The 24,832-nt window shown below is 38.7% G+C and overlaps 1 protein-coding gene across 13 annotated transcripts in view; it reads right to left on the bottom strand.

Moving 5' to 3' along the window:
• The window catches only part of EZH2 (enhancer of zeste 2 polycomb repressive complex 2 subunit), a 270,483-nt gene that overhangs the window by 4,981 nt on the left and 240,670 nt on the right, over window positions 1-24,832 (bottom strand). For 8 of the 13 annotated variants that reach the window (XM_058532297.1, XM_058532244.1, XM_058532241.1 and 5 more), the window contains 12 exons: window positions 20,528-20,648; window positions 19,563-19,703; window positions 18,482-18,584; window positions 17,509-17,687; window positions 8,833-8,924; window positions 7,134-7,374; window positions 5,991-6,160; window positions 5,465-5,559; window positions 4,241-4,281; window positions 3,682-3,807; window positions 2,747-2,925; window positions 567-662 (listed from right to left, as the gene is read on the bottom strand). In XM_058532297.1, coding sequence (XP_058388280.1) covers window positions 567-662; window positions 2,747-2,925; window positions 3,682-3,807; window positions 4,241-4,281; window positions 5,465-5,559; window positions 5,991-6,160; window positions 7,134-7,374; window positions 8,833-8,924; window positions 17,509-17,687; window positions 18,482-18,584; window positions 19,563-19,703; window positions 20,528-20,648 — 1,584 coding nt within the window. The remainder of the gene's footprint in view (window positions 1-566; window positions 663-2,746; window positions 2,926-3,681; window positions 3,808-4,240; window positions 4,282-5,464; window positions 5,560-5,990; window positions 6,161-7,133; window positions 7,375-8,832; window positions 8,925-17,508; window positions 17,688-18,481; window positions 18,585-19,562; window positions 19,704-20,527; window positions 20,649-24,832) is intronic. The other 5 variants (XM_058532239.1, XM_058532247.1, XM_058532290.1 and 2 more) reach the window with 1 other exon arrangement.

The raw sequence follows: 24,832 nt of genomic DNA on the forward strand, positions 1-24,832 counted from the left end.
GGATTTTGGATCTTCTTGAGGAGGATCCTCAACAAGTCACCATGGCCAGTTTCTCTCTCTCCCATTCAGTCTGCGTGCTCATATGTCAAAGAACAATATTTTAAGGACTTCAACCCAGAAATATTTCCACATCCATAGTAATTATGCTTGGAGAAAGTGATTAACAGAAATCTTACTGAACAAATACTTGGTGGGTTACTTCCAAATTGAAGCAAAGTTCACCCTATGGTCTCCCCTAACACCACAACTAAAAAGGCGTATGATTAATGACACTGCCGTTTCTAGGTCCTTTTTAGGCTGTGGACTGAGTAGGACAGACCCTGCATCACAAAGTTCTTGTTCCCCCGCTTGTCCCCAGATGATAAATGCTAAATGTGACACGGACAGAAGCAGTGTAGTTACCAGCAAACCAAACCCACCAGCGTGAGTAAGTCCAAGCTGAAAAGGCACTCTTTGTTCATTTATTTCTAATCAAACCCAATGGACGCGCCCAATGAAATCAATCCTTAACAAAGAAGTTATTTTCTACAATACCACAGGAATCTGTGATATTCCTCTTGCCTTACCTCTCCACAGTATTCAGAGATGAATTCATTTTTCTGTACAGGATCTTTGATGAAAATCCCCCAGCCTGCCACGTCAGATGGTGCCAGCAATAAGTGCTAGAGAAAGAAAAGCACAATCGTATAATCAAAGAAGGAAGATGGGCTGCTGACACAGGAGACTGTGGGATGGTCCCTGTCAGTCCGCAGACCTGTTCTAAAGCCGTCATCAACCAGAGACAGTCAGGAGGAGAGCTGCCAAGGACCCCGAACTCACTGAGGGGTCGACTACGCAAGTATTGCCAAAGGGGCTGACACTGAAAAAACCATGTTTTGGGCTAAGTATTCTCTATCTTACAGAAAAAATAAAGTCGCCTCTGGTGGCAGCGGTCCCCTCCAGTTGCCATCCTTCAGCAAGGTATCCTAGAACTGCCGCACTTTCCCTTCCCCATCATTTCCTCAGTCTTTGACTTCCTTGAATTAATCCACCTTCAAGGTGAATTTAATACAAGAACACCAAATCACTGTCTCTCTCCATCCCTCCCTCCACTTCCCCAGAGGGACCACTATCACTAGCAGACACCTGCAGGACATTGTCCTGGTTCTTCAGTGGCTTCTCTGCCTCCCAAGGCCCTCTCATTTTTCCATGGCAGTTTCTCTTGGAGGTGGTTCCTCCACAGCACTTCCTTGAGACAGCAATAGAAACTACCGTGATCTTATCAGTCCAGCATTCTCTTCTTAGTAGATGCCAAGATGCCATCGCTGTCAATTTTATAGTTAGGGATTCCTTCCCAAACATACTCTAACTTTTCATCGTGGTTCATTATTATGCTTTCATTCCAAATTTCCTTGTGACCTTTAAAGAGGCTCCCAATCTATTCCAGCCTACACTCACCTGTCAAGGGAATTTCCCAAATACCTCCCTGATCAGAAACTAAATTAGCTGAATATTGTTAAGCAAATGAAACCCAGTTGGTAAAAAGTATCTACATAATTTTCTATGTTAGGAGTTAAAAGATGTCTACAAAGAAGACATGTCGACATGAATAGTATTACCTACTTTCTGAATGAATTGAAGGACAAACTAATCATACAATGGCAGGTATGGGATGGGGAAGAAAGGAGATTGTTAGGGCTGGTTGAGTGTGCCATGGGAGACTGTACAACCTCACTATGATGGGATGACCTCAGTGGACAGGAAGTACCTAGAGTGAAACAACTAAACACCTGGAAACATCACAGCCCAAAAAAAAGAAGCCATTGCCATACACAGAATTTCTGGTAGAAGGGGACTACTATAGGAGCGTGATCTCAACTACGTTATACAGCAGTTCAGTAACCTAAGACAGGAATACATGACGCGCCCACGGAAGGGGTCTGGGGTCAGGATGCCCGGACGGGAGATCCTGCTCTTGTCCTTAACAAGTCTGGTAACTTGGGGTTTCCTTACCTATAAACTGGGGTTCATGACTGTTCCAAACTCGTGGAGGAATGAATTAACACACAGAACTTAGACCAGTGCCTGCTGTGTAGTAAATGTCAGCTATTATTATGAAAATGATTAATTGAAGAAGAAACCCATCATCTACCCTTAAAAAAAAGAATACTGAACTTCCCCAGTATATCCTGTTAGTTTCTTTTGCTCAGTAATGACTTCCTAGTTGCTACAATTAAAACCACCTGCATGCAATTCCCAAGCTTCAGTTATGATTCCTGACTGCGTTGTTTTCAAGGTTACTAAAGAAACAGGAACTAAGTCTGCAAAAAATACCATGGGAAATTTCATCTTTTACTCTGCACAAAAAGGAACCCTGGATAAGAATAGGTCTCTATATTCTGATAGGAACACCATTTATTTGTATTAAGGAGACTAGATAAACTACTAGTTCTGTTAACTAAAAAAGAAATTCAAATCATCTAGTAAACCAATTATAAAAATACCTTATTCCAAATCTGATACCATTAACAGCTGTTTCTCAGAACTTATTAGTTCATCTTACAACAGAGCAAGGTGTTCTATAGAAAATGTATGAGATTGCCCAAGGATGTATTACCCAAAGAAAAATCAACCGTTTCCCTCTATCAGCTGTACCATTCAACAATCATGTTTACTTTTTGCCCTGCTGAGTGGTCTCAGGCTGTCCCGGCACTGACATTCTGCAAGAGCCATCCAAAACCCGTCATCCAGGAGGGCCGGCGCGTACCTTTTTGGAGCCCCGCTGAATGCTACAGTTCTTGCAGGACACGTTCTTACTGTCCCAGTGGTCAGCAGCTCCACAAGTGAGACAGAGGTCGGGGTCGCACTCCCGGACAGCCAGGTAGCACGGGCACTGCTTGGTGTTGCACTGTGCTTTGCAGCGGCAGCCAGGAAAGCGGTTCTGACCTTCAGAGAGATGGTCGTTGTCATCATCTTGTGAAAACGCTGCACGGTGGTGCACGGCAAGTATCGTGCGAGGCCTGACTGCCTGTAACCTCACACCCACCTTACTAGCCCCTTGTGTGGCCTAGGACACTGAAGTAACAGGACAGTTACAGCTGTCACTACTGAAAAAGTTCAGCACTAAGTTCTTGTTTTCCCATTTTCATTTGTTAAACCGTACGTATACTTAAAGTTCTTTGACTTATAAAATAGGCGTGATGGGAGGGTTTGGACTAAATAATATCCATGGTTCTCGACCATTCCTATAGTCCAGAGTTCTAGGTACATCCTTGGTATCATTCCAGCTTCATGTCAGTCTCGTTAAATAACTACAGTCCTTACCCTTATGCTATATTCCTTCACTCTGAAGACTAAACCCACCTAACTCTGACAACTTCTGGTGCCCAAAAAGTATTTAGGTAGCTATTTCTAGATTCCCCTTACATTCTGTGCCAACTTTATTATGATTTAAACGATCAAAGAAAAAGCTGCTTTAATCCAATTCTGCCTAGCCTCCACGCATTAGCCGGGAGACTGGCTGGACACTAGCACAGTGCCAGTTACAGGGCTCCATAAACCCTCGTAAATAAATGGATTTCCTACAGGAAACAATAAGCAAGAGCTGCCGTGTTCTTGGTTTGATATAAATTACTATTTTCAATTGCTGACCAAAAGCATATTTAGTTCTCATGCAATTACATCAAAGCAACAGATACTTACACTCTGAACTACACTGACAAAACTTTTCACAAAAATTTTGTGCTATCACACAAGGGCACGAACTGTCACAAGGCTGCCGTGGGTGGTCACAGGGCTGATAGTTGTAAACGTGGTTAGAGGAGCCGTCTGCACAAGATAAGAGCATGCAGGTCAGTCCAGAGAGGTGCGCGATGATCGTACCCAATGCACAGGCACACATTCTTCCCCATTACCTGTGGGGCCTGGCGGGTTTTCCTTACTCTATTTACAACTCTCCACATACTCTTGTTTACAAAGTGAGGGCAGACATCACTTCCCACCCCAAGTGCTTGGGAACTCCACAGCACTGTCACCCACACCACAGCCAGATTCCCAAAGTACTTCTCCTTTAACCGACTGGCTGACTCACTCCATCCAGTCAGCTTTCATTGTTAATCAACAGACGTCCTCCATTTAAATTGGCTTAATGTACAGAAGTCAATTATATCAGAATATCCCAAACTCTAATCCAGTTACTATTCTGAAACAAATGAGTAGACATTTTTAAGTTAATAATGAAGTTGAACGGAAAGATGCTAACCCTTTTTCAGCTGTATCTTTCTGCAGTGTGCAGCCCACAACCTGCAAAACACAAAGAAAATAACACAGTCTTCTTTGAGGAGCTAGGAGGGCAGTCATAGCACAGATCCTACAGAAGCTACTACACTGGGTCAGGCTGTGCCAGGGAGACAGCAGTGCTTTAAACTCCGGTCACCGTGCAAGAAGAGTGGCACACCACCCAGCTTACATGTGCCACCAGTTCTGACGGCTGCGGGCCTCTTGGCAGCTGGCCCTGCCATGTGCCCCCGTGGCAGGCCCTTTCCAGCCTCACCTGGCAGGACTTCGGGCGGCTGTGCCTTCATGTGGCAGGGTGTGTCTACCTATTAACCAGTATTTCCTATATTCTGATGCAGATGATACTGATACAGTATACTTTCTCTAATTTCAGGCATTTTAATCATTCAGTTGAGCTATATGGTCAGAAATAATTCAAGCAACAAATTCAGAAGTATCTACTAAAGCCTAAATTTCTGTGGGAAATACTTCTAAGTTCTTTCAGTTTCAAATTAAGTTGACCCTGACCCTACATTTTTTAAAGAAATCTAACATGAGCATGTACACAATTTTTGAAGTGTCATCTAAATGTTCCCTTACCCAACATGCAACTGTGCTTCCCTCTAAAAAAAGTGAAGGAGGGATTAAAGCAGATGGTCCATCTACGATTTTCTGGCTCTACACTTAGAAATCCAATCAGCCTGAAAACATTCACCACACTTCATCACTCACTCACCACGAGCCTTTGTGAAAGGTAACATTCACACCGGCTTCAAGTAGGGTAACTATTAAGAATATCAGAATGCAAGGCCACACAAGTAGAAAATTCACGGTCCTAGAATAAGAACCGGCTCAGAGCTCATATGAGCACTCCCAAGATTCACTGTAGGAACACATCTGAGAACAAAGGCTAAAGTAATGGTTTACGTAGCCTTTACTACAGAAGCTATTAAATGTTTTTCTTAACCAAAATGCAGCATAGTAACCATAATTTTTATGACTCATAACACACCAACTCTACTGAAGGCTGCTGTATTCTTACAGAAAAATACCAGCAACTGCCCATGGAAACAAGACTCTGCAAGTCTATTTTTGAGGCAATTTTAAGTGTCTTCTTTAATAGGCGGAGTGGAGACTGACCGCTGCCCTTGGAAGCGCCAAGCCCACAGCGTCTCGGTGACTTCTTTGATCAGCCTCACGGCAGACTTACCGGTGTTTCCTTTTCTTCTTTCTTGGAGGAGTATCGACATCCTCAGCAGGAGCTGGAGCTATGATACTGGATTCTTTGACTCGAAACTCATACACCTGACAAGAGGCACAGTCACAGAGTCATGAGGACCGTCTATTTAAGCAAACCAGTCTTGTGATACTCATTCATACCAGAAACATCTCTGTCTCTTCTGTGACGCTGCTAGGTGCTGGGGAAGCAAAACAGACGCTGCCCTGACCCTCACGCAGTGAAAGCAGCTGCAATTACATTCTGATCAAGAGTTGCGAGGCTAAATCTAAATTCTTACTGGCTTTTTAAATCCATTGCCACCTAGCCTGAAATATCTCAAGTTGGAAGAATAATTTTCTTTCAGTTCCCTCTCAGTGAAAAAAAAAGAAATTTACTTCTTTTCAGAAGATGAAGAGGAGCTTAGCAATAACCAAGAATGTTTTGATGTTTGGACAATGACTACAGATTTTCCCTCTACCTGAAGCTCTTTAACAATATCTTTATCAGAGATGCTTACCTGTCTACATGTTTTGGTCCCAATTAACCTGGCGATGGCACAGAAATTGTCATAGTACGTGCCGATCAGGACCCTGAACATGGAGGCCTCAGCACCACTCCACTCTACATTCTCGGGAGGCTCGATATTTGGCTTCATCTTTATCGGTGTTTGACACCGAGAATTCGCTTCTACAAAACCAAAGTGAAGCATTGGTCAAGAAATGACAACTGGAGAACAGTATTAGAAAGTAAAACTCAGGGTGCCCTTAAAAGAAGCAGGAAGTGAATCACAGTTGAGAATAAACTAAGGCCAGAAACAGTATTGGTAGCTTTTCTCCTACGGAAACCATTAGGTTGGGCTCCCTGAACACAGCCTTCTAAAATGAAAGCAACTGGGGTTATACTTTTATTATTTGTGGTATAATTCACAGGGCTAAAAGGACAACTAAAACCCAACCAGTGAAGTACTAGTGGGTAGTTCTAATTTTCTCTCCTAACCAAAACTACCCACAGAGCATCAAGAATATTAAACTGAATGGTCTGAATTTCATTATGCCCTGTCTGAAAAAGATGGAAAAGAAAAGGACACCAAGGGCCGGCCCCATGGCTTAGCGGTCAAGTGCGCACACTCTGCTACTGGCGGCCCGGGTTTGGATCCTGGGCGTGCACCGACGCACCGCTTCTCCGGCCATGCTGAGGCTGCGCCCCACATACAGCAACTAGAAGGATGTGCAACTATGACATACAACTATCTACTGGGGCTTTGGGGAAAAAAAAAGGAGAAAGATTGGCAATAGATGTTAGCTCAGAGCTGGTCTTCCTCAGCAAAAGGAGGAGGATTAGCATGGATGTTAGCTCAGGGCTGATCTTCCTCACAAAAAAAAAAAAGAAAGAAAGAAAATGACACCAAGAGCGAAAATAAACTAAATCAACCACCTTCAAATAACCCAGACAGGCAAACGCCACAAGCTGGGGTCAGGATGCAGGGCCAAGACAGCAATAAGAATTCAGCTACACATCCTTGAGAGTTCTCTGGTCCCAGATTTCTCATTATATTGAAAACTAACCAACTAAGAAAATCATTCAATACATTACACTCTTAATTTTCACAGTATGAAACTTTCAAAGCAACAGTAAAACCCAGTTGTTAGAGAGGTCTTACCAGAAGAACTGGAAGTTTCATCTTTTTTCTCTTCTTCTTCCTTATCATTGTTCTCTCCTCCTGTTTCAGTGCCGGCCTCCCTGTCACTGTCTGTATCCTTTGATTCCAGCACATTAATGGTGGGGGTGCTGGGTCTGCTGCTGTTATTGGGAAGCCTTCCTCTTCTGCGGCCTCCTGGGCGTTTTGGTGGGGTCTTTATCCGCTCAGCAGTGAGAGCAGCAGCAAACTCCTTTGCTCCCTCCTACGAAGTGAAAAATGCAGACATCAAGGTAAAGTTCTACAGCTCATTTTGGTGGAGGAGAAAAAAAACGACTGCATAAGGCAAGTTAGTCAAGAAATTTATCACGATATCCATTTTTCACAAATAATTATTTACATATCTAAATAGACTTGTTTTCTATCTGCTTTTGATAGTTTGAAAATTTCAGGAAGATAAATATGGGTTCTATATATTGCTAGAGTGGTACGAAATCAGGTAAGACAGTTCCATTCTTGTGAATTTGTGAAATATATTAACTGATTACAATTAATCAGTCAAAATATAATAAAATATACTTTATGTTATATACAGTCTTTTTAAAAGTGAATTTTTATAAGAATCGTATACCTAATGTGCATCCAGAGTCACACTTTCCTATTTCAGAGTTTCTTAAGATAACACACACCTCTCCCTGGTAATATTTAAAAGTATACAAGAAGAATAAAAACACATACACATGCTTGACTCTGTCACTTCCTGCCTTACTGTGAAAACATCTGATTCTTTTTTTCCTGTGAGCATGCACAGCCCCAGGAAGACACAAAAGGAACTGAGGAATGAGGCTGTGAGAGTCCATTCAGCATTATGAAGGGCAATAATCCAGTCTCAGAAAGCATAAAACAACGGTGAGAGCATGGATTATAGAGAGACCACAGACACATTTTAGATGAGCCAAATAAAATTCTACCTTGTAAAGAATATTATAAAATAGTGCTCAAGAATTCCATTTTTAGTGGCAATAGAAGGGAGAAGTTTGAGAGCAGCCAACAGTTTTATACTTCATTCTACAAAAACCAAATTGCTTAAAAATAGGATACCTTCTGCAGGTGCCATTCAATGAATCTTCTGTCCAAAATCCAACAGGCAATATATACCCATTTAGTTCCTAGGTAGGAGTGGCTTGGTTCAAAGAGGGGAAATGGTAAAAATAAGATAGTACCCGTAAAAAACAACTTTTCTACCTCATATTTTCCTAAACCCTTACCTTTTCTCCATCATTTAAAAAAAAAAAAAAAAAATCTGTGGGACCTCTAATATAGCTCTAACTACAGTGGGTCTAAAACTCAAAGAAGGGCTCTGGCTCTGAGAAAGGCTGAGGAGCTACTGCACCTGACTCCCGGTTTCTTGGGTGTCAGAGTGGGCTATTGGGGCTTCACACTCTCATCAACTCTGTGGAAGCTATGAGAGTCCTTGATCCTAAAGACCTTAAAATGTTGCTGAAGAGATTAACACAGATAAAGAATAACACAAGATTAATGGAAGACTAGAATGCGCAGTACATAAGAGCTATGAAAAAACAACATGGGTGAGAAATCTCTGCTACTATATGGCCAGTAAAAGTATGGGAACAGTACTGTTAACGCTGCCTTCATAGACCTCACCAAAGTTCAAAATTAGACTTCTCCAATGCCCTCTGGAATATACAGCACTCAAGCTTACCAAGTGCTGGTAACACTGTGGTCCACAAGGTTTGTTGTCTAGAGCTGTTTCTGTGTTCTTCCGCTTGTAAGTATTGGGTGTTGCATGAAAAGCTGCAAAATAAAGATAAAATATCCATATATAACTATGAAGTATTTACCCTTTCATTTCCCAGCTTCAATGGAAAAAGTCAATTAATACATTACACTCTTGCTAATGTGGTTTACATTACAGAACTTTCCTCCAAGCTCGTACTGAATTATCACAATGTATTCTCTTTGATTCTCCCTCCCGAGAACCTCCACTGCTCCCCCACAACTCCTAACCAGGGAAGAAACAAAAAATTCTGTAATGACTAGTGATTTCTTATTTTTCTCCCTGCAAGTATAATTGATGCATATAAACTCAAGCTCTGATTATAAACATTTGAATCTTTAATATCTCCATTGAAACAACTCATATCCCCTACAATGAAATCAGATTTCCTCCTTTTCCAAAAGAATTCTGACATCTACAACTTCTTGATTTCTAAAGAAAGGTCAGCAATCAGTTTGTCAAATGGGGAAGAAAGGGATCCACTTGTTAAAAACTAGTTTTTAAAGATAAGAAGGACAGCCTCAGAATACTAAAATTCAGTTTCTTTGAATCCTACACCATTCAAGAATCTAGTAAGAACTTACAGAGTCAGCACCTTTCTACAGGAACATACAGTGGTCAGATACAGTAGGTTTTAGAAAGATAAAGTGTTTGAAACTTAAAATTCCCAAATAATGTGATAACAGAAAGATTCAAATTATGTACCCTGGTCTACTAACAGAGGGAATGCACAGCACCGAGAACTCTGGAGAATCTCTCCTGAAAGCTTGCTTCCAGTGTACAAAGGCAAATACGAGAACTGCTCTATTCAGATTTATACATGATGAAAATTATTTTAATTTGGATAAAAACAAGTGACATACTCATGAAACTAATCATTTAAAAAAATATTTGTAAAAAGCCATACTTGTATCCATAGAACTTAAATGAGAAATAAAGAGAGACTGATGAGGGAAGAAAGGGAAAAAAAAGGACAAAGTGATGTTCTTCAAGTGGAAATTCAAGGCTCAAATTCTGTTTCCAGGGTGTGAGTGAGTGTTTCCCAGAACGACTCATAAGACCGTATCACTACTTGAGCACTGGATCGCATCCTGAACAGGGCAGGACCCCTAAACACAAAGACGGAGCATACAGAAGGCTGAGGTCACATCAGCAGCAAGGAGTTACATCAGTCCAAACATAAGGTCATCAGCCAGTGAGCAGCGCATTTTTTGGTAAAATTTGTTTTTACTTTGGATGTCTCCTTTAGCACGTACCATTTATAGATTGATATTCTTGCCCCAATTCAGTGAAAATACAAAGGCGCGCATGTAACATACTAATAATCAAAAGTACTTTAAAAAATTAAAAAGTACCATTCTTAGTTTCACACTGCATTCAGCTAAACGAGAACTATTCTTATGACTACATTTCCCTCAGCAGAATTTTAAACTTCAATTCTTTAGGAAAACTAAGTATATAAAAAATTCCCTCTTCTAGAAATGTCTTGACTATTTTAGATTTCCAGAATACTGAACCTAATCTTTTCAAATAGACATCTTAAAATACTAATATTTGAAATAAGATATTAAAACACATTTCAAACAAAATATAATATAGTAAAAAAAGATTATATAAAATTCCCTGGATCAGGAAAATTATTAGAAGGAAATTTAAAGCAAGAAACTTTTAAATTTTACAAAAAGGAGTGAACATGGATATTGAAGGCTTTTTTTTTTTTTTAATTTTCAAAAGCAACCTATAGAATCTTATGAAAAATATTATCTAAAGGTTTTCAAGCAAAGGTAAAAGACTTATACATTATCACATACAATTCCAGCCATTTCTATACCTGTATTTGCAATTAAACTGGCAACTCTAAAAAATGGCTAAAATGTGCTGACTAGCCCCTTCGAATCTTGTAATGTTTCACCAAATAAGTGATGCTTCAAATATAGGACTAAGGAACCAGAGAATTAGAGTTGGAGCAAACCTTAGCAATGACCTGTTTCCCGTGGTGATTTTACAAATGAGGAAACAGAAATAAGGAGAATCGTTTGTGTACCTAGTTGGCTGGCCACAGCAGAGACCAGACCCTCATTCAACACTCTTCACAACACGGAGGAAGAGAGTAACTTCGCATCTCTCTCATCAGTCTCTGTAATCACTATCCTTAGCATACACCACTTCTCTTAAATACTTCTTCAGCAGCTTGTTGTCTTGTGATAACAAAATAAATGATCCTAGATCAGTACAAAGTGTCAATTTGATACATAAACTTCTACTCAAAGTACTGATCTTGTCTGCTCTGCTTAGAACTTGGTATTAAGAATAGATTCTTACTGAATGTACTTACACTTGGAATCATATAAATCCTTGCGTATATGACAGATACCAGACTTGTATTAAAAAGTACCTCACAAAAGAACAATGTCAATACTCAGAGCACAAGACAGCAGTGATAGCAGCTGACAGCTCCTCCTCCTCTGCTGGATGCACACACTAAGAGGCTTTAGGCATGATCTCATTCAGTCCTCACAAAATCTCCCAGGTACTGGATCCTCATCCCCATTTTACAGATGAGGAAAACCATGTTAATTAAGTGGCAAATATGAACTCAAGTATATCTGAACTTTTAACCATTATACTTCTGAAATACTAAAGTCAACCATCAACTACAAACTTTGGAATACCTTCTTTGAAATTCTAACCATTTAAAATGTTTAAACCTCTACAATCAACAATGTAAGAGACATTCCAGAAAGAACATTCAAACAGACTTGCACATAACATCAAAAAGGACAGACTGACACAATTGGGTTTTATGCTTAAAATGGACTCTTTTGTAGGCCGTTCAGATAATAGAAAGCATATCAAAACATTTATTCCATTAAAAGTTCTACTTTGGGTCCTATTTAAGCACATACAGACAACCCATTTAAATTTCCCAAGCTTACTTTCTCATGCTAATTCTCTTCATGCTTTTTTCCTTCCCGATCAGAAATGTGTTACCCCTTTATACCCATCACAGTAATTCAGGAACTGACTCTAGCTCTCTAACACAAGGGTCAAAGAGAGACCAGACAGCCAATTTTAGGCTGAAGCTATAAAGAAATTACCATGATTCCAAGTTTGCAGAATAACCAGTTTCCAATTTACAAAATGCATTGTGGTCTAAAAGTTATTTGGAATATGAAGTGGGATTAGTTCCCTGACCAAAACCATTTATCCTTCAAGGTTCATTAGAACATTCGAGTCCCTCTAATAGAAAAGATCCAGGATCAGACACTGAGCTTCTGGGCCAGGTGAACTGCCAACCTCCTACCACCAAAACATCCTCCTTACAGATAAAAATGGTAGACACCTCTAACATTGAAATAACAGGAAAGACCTAACATCATTAAGGTTACTAGCACAGACATAATAAAAATAGTTAACATGCAAAAAGGCCCTTTCACATGGAAGTTAAAAAAATTCTCCCTTTAACAATGAGTTCAAGAGAAAATATAAAACATTCCTTAAAAAATAATAGTAATAATACCCAACTATCAGAACCTAAGAAAGAAGTTGCAACAATGCTCTAGAGACAATTCATTGTGTTAAACACATACATCCAAAAAAAGAGGAAAGAATAAAAACAACATAAACATCAGACTCATAAACAGAAAAATAGGGGCCAGCCCAGTAGCGCTGTGGTTAACTTTAGTGTGCTCCACTTCAGTGGCCCAGGTTCACGGGTTCAGATCCCAGGCATGGACCTACACCACTCATCAAGCCATGCTGTGGCGGCGTCCCACATACAAAGTAGAGGAAGACTGGCACAGATGTTAGCTCGGGGCCAATCTTCCTCATCAAAAAAAAAAAAAAACCAGAAAAATAGTAAAACTAATACAGTAGCTAATTCTCTGAGGGAAAATACACAAAACAGGCTTTTTAAAATAAAATATATAAACCACTTCTTAATCTCATCAAGAAAAAGGGGAGAATTAAATATATTTAAAAAAAAAAGAATAATCACAGAAATAACAGAAATTAAAAGAATCTTCAGTATATGTAGATCAACTTTATACAAATAAATTTCAAAATCTGGATGGCCGATAATTTTCCAAAACTGATCCAGAAGTGACAGAAAATTTAGCTACTATTACCACTATTATTTAACACTGTACTAAAGATACAAGCCAATGTAGTTAGATAAGAGAAAAAAATTAAAGTTATAAAGCTTGGAAAGAAGGCAAAACCATCAATAACTACAGACAGTTTAATTACAGAGCTGAAAAACTCAAAAGAAGCTACTGAGAAACTATTATAAACAAAGACAATTCAGTAAGATAGCAGGGTATAAAATAAGATATAAAGGAAAAACGCCCAACAGCAGCAACAACACAATTAATACCTAGAGATCATTTTACCAAAGAATGTACAAGAGCTATGTAGGAATATTTGAGAGGTTATTAAAGGACACAAAAGGACTCTTGATCATATGGTTAGACTTAATCCTTATTTTAAAATGTCTATTTCCCCTTAGGTAATTTATAAACTTGATGGGATTCCAATAAACATATCACCTAGACTTTTTTTTTTTAATTAGACAAACTGATTTTAAAATTTATATAGAGGGGCTGACCTGGTGGCGCAGCAGTTAAGTGCAGGCGCACTCTGCTTCAGCAGCCCAGGGTTCGAAGGTTTGGATCCCGGGTGCGCACCGATGCACCGCTTGTTAAGCCATGCTGTGGCGGCGTCCCATATAAAGTATAGGAAGATGGGCACGGATGTTAGCCCAGGGCCAATCTTCCTCGGCAAAAAAAAGGAGGGTTGGTATCGGATGTTAGCTCAGGGCTAGTCCTCCACACACACAAATAAAAGTAAATTAAAAAAATAAATAAATAAAAATAAAAATAAAATTTATATACAAAAACAAACAAGAATAGCCAGGAAATCTCTGAATAAAGCCTCCTGGACAGGCAGACTAAAGGAAGAGAACAGAAAGACCAGAAACAGACCCAAGTGTATGTGGTGATAGGCAAGAAAGCCTCTCATGGCAGTGAAAGCAGAACTTTTTTTGTGTGTGTGTGAGGAGATCAGCCCTGTGCTAACATCTGCCAATTCTCCTCTTTTTTTGCTGAGGAAGACTGGCCCTGGGCTAACATCTGTGCCCATCTTCCTCCACTTTATATGGGACGCCGCCACAGCATGGCTTGCCAAGCGGTGCGTCAGTGCACGCCCGGGATCTGAACCCGCGAACCCCGGGCCGCCGCAGCGGAGGAAAGCGGAACTTTTTGATACATGGTATGAAACCAACTAGGTAGCCCTGGAGGTAGAGAAGAGGAGTTGGATCCAAAATTCTATGAGAATGAATTCCAAATTGATCAGAGTTAGATGTGAAAAAATGAAGCCTAAAACATACTAGAAAGAAGTGAGAAACCCTTTATAATCTTGGAGTAGGGAGAGCCGACTGATAAATTCAACTACCTTTAAAATTTTTTGAAACTTTGCTTATGCGATTTTTACCAAACAACAAACTAGGAAAAAAAAATTGCAATTCATCTCAAAAAAACTAATTTCCTGACTATATAAAGAACTTCAAGGGGCGGGCCCTGTGGCTTAGTTTGTTAAGTGTGCACACTCCGCTACTGGCGGCCCGGGTTCGGATCCCGGGCGCACACCAACCCACCGCTTCTCTGGCCATGCTGAAGCCGCGTCCCACATACAGCAACTAGAAGGATGTGCAACTATGACATACAACTATCTACTGGGGCTTTGGGGGAAAAAAAGGAGGAGGATTGGCAATAGATGTTAGCTCAGAGCCGGTCTTCCTCAGCAAAAAGAGGAGGACTAGCACGGATGTTAGCTCAGGGCTGATCTTCCTCACACACAAAAAAATATATATATATATTAAAAAAAGAGAGAGAAAGCTTCAAGATATCAAAAAGACCAACAAGACAAAGGATAAAAATAGTTCAAAGAAAAAAAAAATACCAATCTCTAAAACATATAGGAAAAAAAATGCAAATTAAACTGTGCTAAAAACCATTTTTCACTCCTTCAGTCAATAAAAATCAAAATTACACACACTCTCCTGGCAGGGCCCTGGGGAAACAGACACTCTTACTTTGCTGGTAGGTCTTTAAATTGTCATATCCCCGTATGGCAGGTCATTTGGCAGTATCTAAGTGGAGTAGATGAGGTTACCCTGCACTTGTGGGAAATGATGTACAGGTACACTCAAGGTTATTCACTGTAGTGCCGTCACAGCAACAGGCTCGAAACAATCCAAATGTTGACCTTCAGGGGACCAGTTCTGTAAACTATAGTGCCTCCTATAGCAGAAGACTACGCAGCTGTCCAAACAGGAATAATACCTACAATGGTCAGTCAAAAAAGGGAAAAGCCTGAATAGTATGGCACCATTTGAATGGGATGGTCAGGAAAAGAAGAATATATCTGTATCTACCAGAAGAAACTATAGAAAGATACAGAAGAACTCACAGAAGTGGTTTAGCTACAGGAGAGTGAAGTACGAACTTCATGGATGGGGGACAGAACTGGTAGGGAGACCCCATTGGACACCTTTTAATACTTTTTTGAAATGTAAGTCATGTGAATAACGATCTATTTAAAAAATAACAATAGCTAAACATAAGCCAGGTACTATTTTAAGTATTTTACACATAGTAATAAATTTAACCCTCACAACAGCTTATGAAGTACTATATTATTCCCATTATATAGACAAAAAGCAAAATTAAAGCACAAAATGCTATATTTAACATATGTTTAATAATTTATTTAATGACTCATTTTACCTAAGAAAAATATATAGTGTGTGATATTTTGTCAAAGTTAGTGCAAAGCAATGAAATACCTACAGACTTTGTTAAGGCTAAATTATGAAGAGATTGGCTCTGGTGTAAAAGAAGGAAAGGCAGGCACAGCGGCTGCCGGACCCCTACTCCCCAGCACTACAGGCAGGAGCCCATCAGCTCCAGAGAAGCAGCTGCATCACAGTGCGAGTTCCCTCCCTTCTCCCCAGCCTGAACACTGGGACAATTAACAGGTTCAGGGTCCATCAAAGGTACTCAAATCTGAACAGCACAATAAAATAACTCTTGTAATAATGCTTAAAAGCAGTAGCCTACTTCCTTGGTTCACCTGTACAGCAAAATGGTACATTAAATGCTACATCTATAAACAACAAATCGGAGAGACCATTTTATTCACTCCAAAATAGAGCTTCCACCCAATTTCTTTGCTATAGTGATATCTGAATGCAATTTACAATATTCTTAATAAGAACTGGACATTTTATAAAATGATCATTTGTAAAGGGTAATTAAATGCAATTCAAGACAGCTATTTCAAGGAATGTGTGAAGACAACACTGCCAGGCCCATATAAGATATGTGATCATCGTCCAACGGCTGAAGTAACAAACGGCTGACTTACTCCAGATTATTAAAACTACCAAATCATCAATTTAAACTAGATTAGGACTGTGGATAACAGCAGCAAAGAGATGGAAGATATAATGACAATTTAAAAATCTACCTGAAGTTTTTCTAATTTAAGATAACTAAACCACTAATACTTTACACACACCCAAATACCAAACCACTAATACTTTATACACACACAAATTACCATTTCCAGACCAAGATACACATCACTAAATAAATTATGAGCTACAGCAAATATAAGTAGATAGAGCAGAAACTCAAAATGAAGCAAGATATAGCTGCTTGGGCAGGCTAATTAACATTAAGGAGTAGCACTGGATAATGAAGGAATAAATTCTGTAAAAGGTAGGCATAGGAACTCAAAAAGGCAAAGCAATGTGGGGCCATTTACTATAGGGGAAAATGGCTTTACACAAGCCAAAAGCTCTAAGGTGTTACCACGCCATAGATGATGGCACTAAAATGTAATATGGAAAAAGCTAACCTATATTAAGTAAACTCTGCTTAGGAAACTAGGAGATATGAAAAACATTTTCAAAACATGTGCCTCAAAAGTAGCTGGTACTTTTTAAACTGTGCTTAAAGAAATAAGTTCCAGTTGCATGGAGAATTTACTAAGAAACCTCATTCCTCAGCAATGTCAGAAAAATAAAGTAATACTGTATGTGCCATATTTAAATTTCATTAAGAACATTTTATGCTTTACCTATAATTCAAATGTAGGTATTTTTTAAAGTAACTTACTCAGAGGACCAAAAAAAAGAAAAAAAAATTTAACATTAAATAGAGAAAAATATATATAAACATCTTTTTAGCCAATTTCTTATTCAACAAAATTTGTTCATCAATATCAGCAACGTTGCTCTGGGCTATCAGCTAGTTCACAGTAACAGTTTTATTATAAATAACTGCGTGGTTAGCATTTATGAAAAGATCACTGACCTGTATTCCACGTTAGCGGGAGACTGCAGTCCAAATTAACCACACACACAAGACTCAGAGCAACCCTCAAGCAGTAAGGTAAAACACAACAGTACTCTGATCCTAACATTTTTCAATCTTAACTGCAAGATTAAATGATCAATTCTAGTTGTAATAAATGACAACACTTTCCAAGTTGCTTCAAGACATAATTCTACAACAAAGATAGAAAATGAAAACGTACAATAATTGCACTTACGATGTAGGAAGCAGTCATATTTAAAACATCGCCTACAGAAAAGCGTATGAAATGAATGCAAGCTTTGCTCCCTCTGAACAGATTTAGCATTTGGTCCATCTATGTTTGGGGTACATTCAGGAGGAAGTGCACCTGGGAGCTGCTGCTCGGTGAGTTCTTTATACCTAACATTAACCAAGAAAAATGTAAGTAAAGGTGAAACAAAAATTACTTTTTTGAAAATAAAGTTTCTAAAAGTTTCCATGTGTTATTTTTGATGCTTATCTTGCCTAAAACACAAAAGAAAAGGTCTAGCCTAAAACAATCTTTAGATGAAGAGCCAATAAATATGCACGGTATATCAAGAATCAACTTCAGGGCCAGCCCCGTGGCTTAGTGGTTAAGTGCGCGAGCTCCGCTACTGGTGGCCCGGGTTCGGATCCTGGGCGCGCACCGACCCACGGCTTCTCCGGCCATGCTGCGGCTGCGTCCCACATACAGCAACTAGAAGGATGTGCATCTGTGACATAGAACTATCTACTGGGGCTTTGGGGAAAAAAAGGGAGGATTGGCAATAGATGTTAGCTCAGAGCCAGTCTTCCTCAGCAAAAAAAGAGGAGGATTAGCATGGATGTTAGCTCAGGGCTGATCTTCCTCACAAAAAAAAAAAAAAAAGAATCAACTTCACTGATATGATTCAGATATATCATGCAAAATGTTACTATATTAATTAAACATCTACAAGTGTCCAGAGAAATTTTCTCCACATGTACTACTGTAACTCGTGTGTATTTATTCTATTTACAGTAAATGTTTTGCCATACAGAGGACCACAGATGCATAAATTGCTGCATCTTGCGCACATCGTGAACTAACGGAGCAAAGTGCTCATCAGCTACGGGAGTCCCATTTCTAATAAACTGGAATGCTGAGTTACATACCATACAGGGCAAGATCGCCTCAAAAGAACAAATCTTACTTTTCCTTTAGTTCTTCTGCTGTGCCCTTATCTGGAAACATTGAGGAAATGGCTTCAAAAATTTTATCAGAAGGAAATTTCCGAGGAGGGCAGCTTTCTTTATCTAAACAGGGAAATATGAAAGGAAGAATGAAAGTAAACAAGTTTCCAATCTCTCATTTTCTCCACACAACTATATCTAACACAGCTGATTTTCTAAGAAATTATCAACTTTGTGTTTCACTTACTTCTAACGTATTTTACAAGTATCTGGGGAATGCTGGTAGGTCAGAGGAACAAAAAGTTCACAAAGAGGGAAACTTTTAAGCACACTGGAGGGAGAAAACCTCGGTTCTAATCCCAGCTCTGCTACCAACTAGTTTGTGACCTTGGCTGGTCACTTCTCCACTTGGGTCTGTTTCCTCATCTGTAAAATGAAGGAGCTGAACTAGATGATCACTAAGGTGCCTGTTACAAAAATATTATGCTTCTTTAAAACTGCAATTTTCCCCAAATTCTTCTATGCTGTCTTAATAATGAGCTTTGCCAAGTCTCCAACTATTGGCTCTGACTTGGGACCCTCTATTTTTGTGGTAAAGCTAAACTAGCGCAGGGATTAAAAGCATGGGCTCTAGAGTCAGTGAGAGGTGCCTACCAGCACAGCATTCTGGGTTCTGTTTCTTCCCAATAGTGGAATCTTACATAAGTTACTTAAACTCACTAAACCCATCTTCTCAACTACAGAATGGATCTATGATAATGCCCACCTTGCAGAGCATTATGAGGATGAAGAGAGCTGGCACATAAAAAGTGATTAGCACACTACTTATACGGACTCAACGATCAATATGTTATAGACTATAATGATGATTATAATGATTGCTCAGAAAAACCCAAAAAAAGTATATTCTTTTGCTAGCCAAAGGAAATAAAGACACTCAAGCGTAGGATAGAATGTTACAAAAAATATTCTAATTTTAATTATATTACTATTGATTTGATATTTAACAAAAAAAGAAAAAAGGAATTAAGATCTACTTGTATTCTACTGTTCTTGAAAAATGTTGTAATAGCTACACACAAACCTAATAAACAGACATACCATCTCGGTTCTCCTCTAGATCTTTCTGCTTTTCTTCTCTTTCATCAGGATAATCTCCATCATCATCATCATCATCATCATTGTATTGACCAAGAGCATTCACCAACTCCACAAAAATTTCATCATTTATAAACCCACATTCTGAAATTCATTAAGTCAAATATCAGAACTATACAAAGCAGAGTGGTAATGACAAAAGTTTATGTATTCCTTTTCTAATTGTGAAGAAACAGCCAGAGCCTATCAATCAGCACTGTAACATTATTATTAAAAGGAGAGAAAAAACATCATTTTCAGACTGGCCTGAGGCAAAGTTAAGAAACAGAATTTATCTTCAACACCTGTCATTTTCTCTTTAGTCATCCCTCCCCAGAAGTTTCCAGTGCCTGCTACTATACCCTAATTCTGTAGAAACTGTGGTCTTAGCCTCCTCCCAAACAAGATATCTGACAGACCCTGCTTTCCACTCAGGATAAGAAAGGATGACAGTTATGTTACGTATTACCCTCCGGCCAGACATTCTAACAGGGTCTCCTGGACACAGAACACTGAAGCTGTAATTCTAAACAGAATTTCAGGTACTGCAGTTGCCTCGTGGGGAAGGTATTTTTGAGCATAAGGCCTTTTGGAGCCCATCTGTCACATACACAGAGCCCTAATCCTAACTAATTTTACTGCTAAAGAATCTTAACATCTACAAACACTCAAACAATTCTATTTAATTTACATGTTATTGACATTATAATTTATAACTAACTATGCATAATTTTCAAGGGGCAAACATGATCTTTCAATTTAAAAATAGAAAAAACACTGAAAATTTTAGGGCTGTGAGCCTAACCCAGTCCAGCATAAAACTTAATTTTAATATTCAAAAAATCTTTTTCATACCTATGCTTTAAAAAAATCAAAATATATCTCAATGCTTTGGCCCTCTTTTCCAAGAGAATAAACACATGGCTCACCTCTATCCCCATGGACTTTTCCATCATAATTTTTTATTAGTTCCTCAATGAAAGTCCCATCCTGGTCTAAAACTTCATCCCCCATATAAGGAATGTTATGTAAAACAGTTTCATCTTCTACCTAAAAGTAAAAAAAACACATTTAAAAAGCAGGCTTAGCCTAAGCATTAAAATATTTTTTTAATCAACGTAATATAATTAAAATATAATTTTTTTCAAAAGTAGATGTCTTTACCCAGTTCTCCAGATCTAAAATAATAGACAGCAAACTCTAAAAGCTATAAAGAAATAAAAGACCCCTCTCACCAGTAAGCATATCTGAGGAAAAAAACTGTTTACAGGGGAAAAAAAAGTTTAAGAAAAAATACTCTTTACCAAACCTAACATATCATCAATCATTAAAACTTACCATTGTTTTACGTACCTCTAAGAAAGGAAAAAATGTTGCAGTTTATGATATGACCCATCATCAATTTTGAAACATTCCAATTTCACATGTTAAAAAGTGTCATAGGATCAATGAAATGTTTTATCAAAATCAACCATAAATAGCCATACCAAAAAAAAAGAAAATTAACGTTAAGTAAGGATTTCTAAACCTCACTTGATGATCTGTAGTCATTAAAAGAGACACTGAACATAACAACATTCTAGGAATGTAAAATAGAGTATACCAATGGCCCGTTACAGTTTATGCCAAAAGGATTTACTTATACATAAAATAAGAATATTCTACAATAACATAAAATATTTCAATATTGAGATGAACAAGATGCATATCAAAATTGTTAATGCTAATAAAGATAACAGATGACTTTATATCAAGGTTTAGAAGACAACAGGGAAGAAAAAGTGCCAGCTTAGGAGGGAAGAGCCAAACAAAGAAAAGCTCAGAGAGAATGGAGTACTTAAGCATACACGGAACAGGAAACTGACATTCACGGGAGGAAGAGAATTTTCAATAAAGAATAAAAAAGACAGTAATTACAGATAAAGACTGGTGGGTTCTGAAGTCCACTTTTAAGGAGACTAATTTAAAGTGAGGACAGATCTAAGTCTTAAAAGGCCTTCAAGCGAGTACTGGTTAAAAATAGAATTTTAGAAAGATAATTCTGATAAACAGAATGGACTGGCTAAGACTGACAGAGGACAGGGCAGCTGGGTCAAGTGTGAGGTGCCTTAGGCTGGGACCAGGATGCACAGGGAAGATCACACCAGAGAAGGCCACGAGACACACCCAGGAAATACGAAGAAAAGGGATTATTTTCAAATAATCCCTAGATAACAACTTCAGGGTTCATAGAGATAATAGTACCTTAGACAAACAGGGAAAAGGGAAATTGGAAGAAAAAGTGCATATGGGGTATAAAATGAAAATTTAGATTTTAATGTATTGATTTATTCAGATTCAAGCTTATATACAACTAAAGAGTCCAGTTATCATGGCATCTCACTTGCACTAATCCCATTTAAACTAGAAGAGTTAGTTGTTCGGATGCAAGCCAAAATTAAGTGCCATTTGGCTGTTTTGTCTTCCCAACTGTATCCATATAACCTTTGCTCCCTAGAACATATCCTAGCCATAATAAAGATAAGTCTGCCTAAATTGCTTTGGTCAGTGACCAGCAAAACCCAGGGATGATTCATAAATAATATTTGACAACTTGAAACACTATATTCTTACAGAATTTCAGTCTGTGAAAATATGAAACCTCCCTTAATTAAGCTCTTGCAATACGATTCTCAAACTAAATGTTTTTGAATAAAGCCTTAAACGCACACATTTATGCAACTGCAGAAGAGTATCTGCAGTTTGCCTTTACCCCTCCACTGTAAAATCTTTAAGAGACAAGTTATTAAAGACATTAGAAACAGCTGGGGTTTTTTATAATTTTTTTTACTGTGGTCACATTGGTTTATAATGTATCAATTTCAAGTGTACATCATTATACTTCTATTTCTGCATAGATTACATCTTGTTCACCACCCAATCACCACCCAAATACTCATTACAGTCTATCACCACACACATGTACCTAATCATCCCTTTTGCCCTCCTCCCTCCCACCTTCCCCTCTGGTAACCACCAATCCAACCTCTCTATGTGTTTGTTTGTTGTTGTTTTTATCTTCTACTTATTGGTGAGATCACACAATATTTGACCTTCTCCCTCTGACTTATTTCGCTTAACATAATACCCTCAGGGCCGGCCCTGTGGCTTAGCAGTTAAGTGCGCGCGCTCCAATACTGGCGGCCCGTGTTCGGATCCCGGGCGCGCACCGACGCACCGCTTCTCCAGCCATGCTGTGGCCACGTCCCACATACAGCAACTAGAAGGATGCGCAACTATGACATACAACTATCTACTGGGGGCTTTGGGGGAAAAAAGGAGGAGGATTGGCAATAGATGTTAGCTCAGAGCCAGTCTTCCTCAGCAAAAAGAGGAGGATTAGCATGGACGTTAGCTCAGGGCAGATCTTCCTCACCAAAAAAAAAAAAAAAAAAAATACCCTCAACATCCACCCATGTTGCCACAAACGGCTGGATTTCATCATTTCTTATGGCTGAGTAGTATTCCATTGTGTATATATATCACATCTTCTTTACCCGTTTGTCCCTTGATGGGCACTTAGGATGCTTCCAAGTCTTGGCTATTGTGAATAACGCTGCAATGAACACAGGGGTGCATGTATGTTGATGCATTGGTGTTTTAATGTTCTTGGGATAAATACCCAGCAGTGGAATAGCTGGATCGTATGATAGTTCTAGTCTTAATTTTTTGAGGAATCTCCATACTGTTTTCCATAGTGGCTGCACCAGTTTGCAGTCCCACCAGCAGTGTATGAAAGTTCCCTTCTCTCCACATCTTCTCCAACACTTGTTGTTTCCTGTCTTGTTAATTATAGCCATTCTGACGGGAGTGAGGTGATATCTCATTCTAGTTTTGATTTGCATTTCCCTGATAGTTAATGATGTTGAACATGGTTTCATGTGCCTGTCAGCCATCTGTGTATCTCCTGTGGAGAAATGTCTGTTCAGGTCATTTGCCCATTTTTTAATTGAGTTGTTAGTTTTTTTGTTGTTGAGATGTATGAGTTCTTCACATATTTTGGAGATAAACCCCTTATCAGATATGTGGTTTGCAAATATCTTCTCCCAGTTGTTAGGTTGTCTTTTCGTTTTGTTGATGGTTTCCTTTACTGTTCGGAAGGTTTTTAGTTGATGTAGTCCCGTTTATTTTTTCTATTGTTTCTCTTGCCTGGTCAGACAAGGTGCTTAAAAATATGTCACTAAGACTGATGTCAAAGAGCATACTTCCTATGTCTTCTTCTAGAATTTTCATGGTTTCAGGTCTGACATTCAAGTCTTTAATCCATTTTGAGTTAATTTTTGTGTATGGTGTAAGATAATAGTCTACTTTCATTTTTTTGCAGGTGGCTGTCCAGTTTTCCCAACACCATTTATTGAAGAGACTTTCCTTTCTCCATTTTATGTTCTTCGCTCCTTTGTCAAAAATTAGCTGGCTATAGATGTACAGGTTTACTTCTGGGGTCTTAATTCTATTTCATTGATCTGTGTGTCTGTTTTGGTGCCAGTACCATGCTGTTTTGGTTACTATAGCTTTGCAGTATATCTTGAAATCGGGGAGTGTGATACCTCCAGCTTTGTTTTCTCTCAGGATTCCTTTGGCTATTCGGGGTCTTTTGTTGTTCCACATAAATTTTAGGATTCTTTGTTCTATTTCTGCGAAAAATGTTGTTGGAACTTTGATATGGATTGCATTGAATCTATAGACTGCTCTATGAAGTATGGACATCTTAACTATGTTAATTCTTCCAATCCAAGAGCATGGAATATCTTTGCCTATCTTTGTGTCTTCTTCAACTTCTTTCAGCAACGTTTTATAGTTTTCAGTGTACAGGTCTTTCACCTCTTTGGTTAAGTTTATTCCTAGGTATTTTATTCCTTTTGTTGCAATTGTAAATGGGACTGTATTCTTAATTTCTCTTTCTGCTGCATCGTTGTTAGTATATGGAAACGCAACTGATTTTTGTATGTTTTGTATCCTGCAACTTGACCATATTCATTTATAATTTCTAAAGTTTTTTGATGGATTCTTTAGGGTTTTCTATATATAAAATCATGTCATCTGCAAATAGTGACAGTTTCACTTCTTCCTTTCCAATTTGGATCCCTTTTATTTCTTTTTCTTGCCTGACTGCTCTGGCTAGAACTTCCAATACTATGTTAAATTGGACTGCTGAGAGTGGGCATCCTTGTCTGGCTCCTGTTCTTAAAAGGGAT

The sequence above is a fragment of the Diceros bicornis genome, chromosome 3 (genome assembly GCF_020826845.1).
Source record: "Diceros bicornis minor isolate mBicDic1 chromosome 3, mDicBic1.mat.cur, whole genome shotgun sequence".
NCBI lineage: Eukaryota > Metazoa > Chordata > Mammalia > Perissodactyla > Rhinocerotidae > Diceros > Diceros bicornis.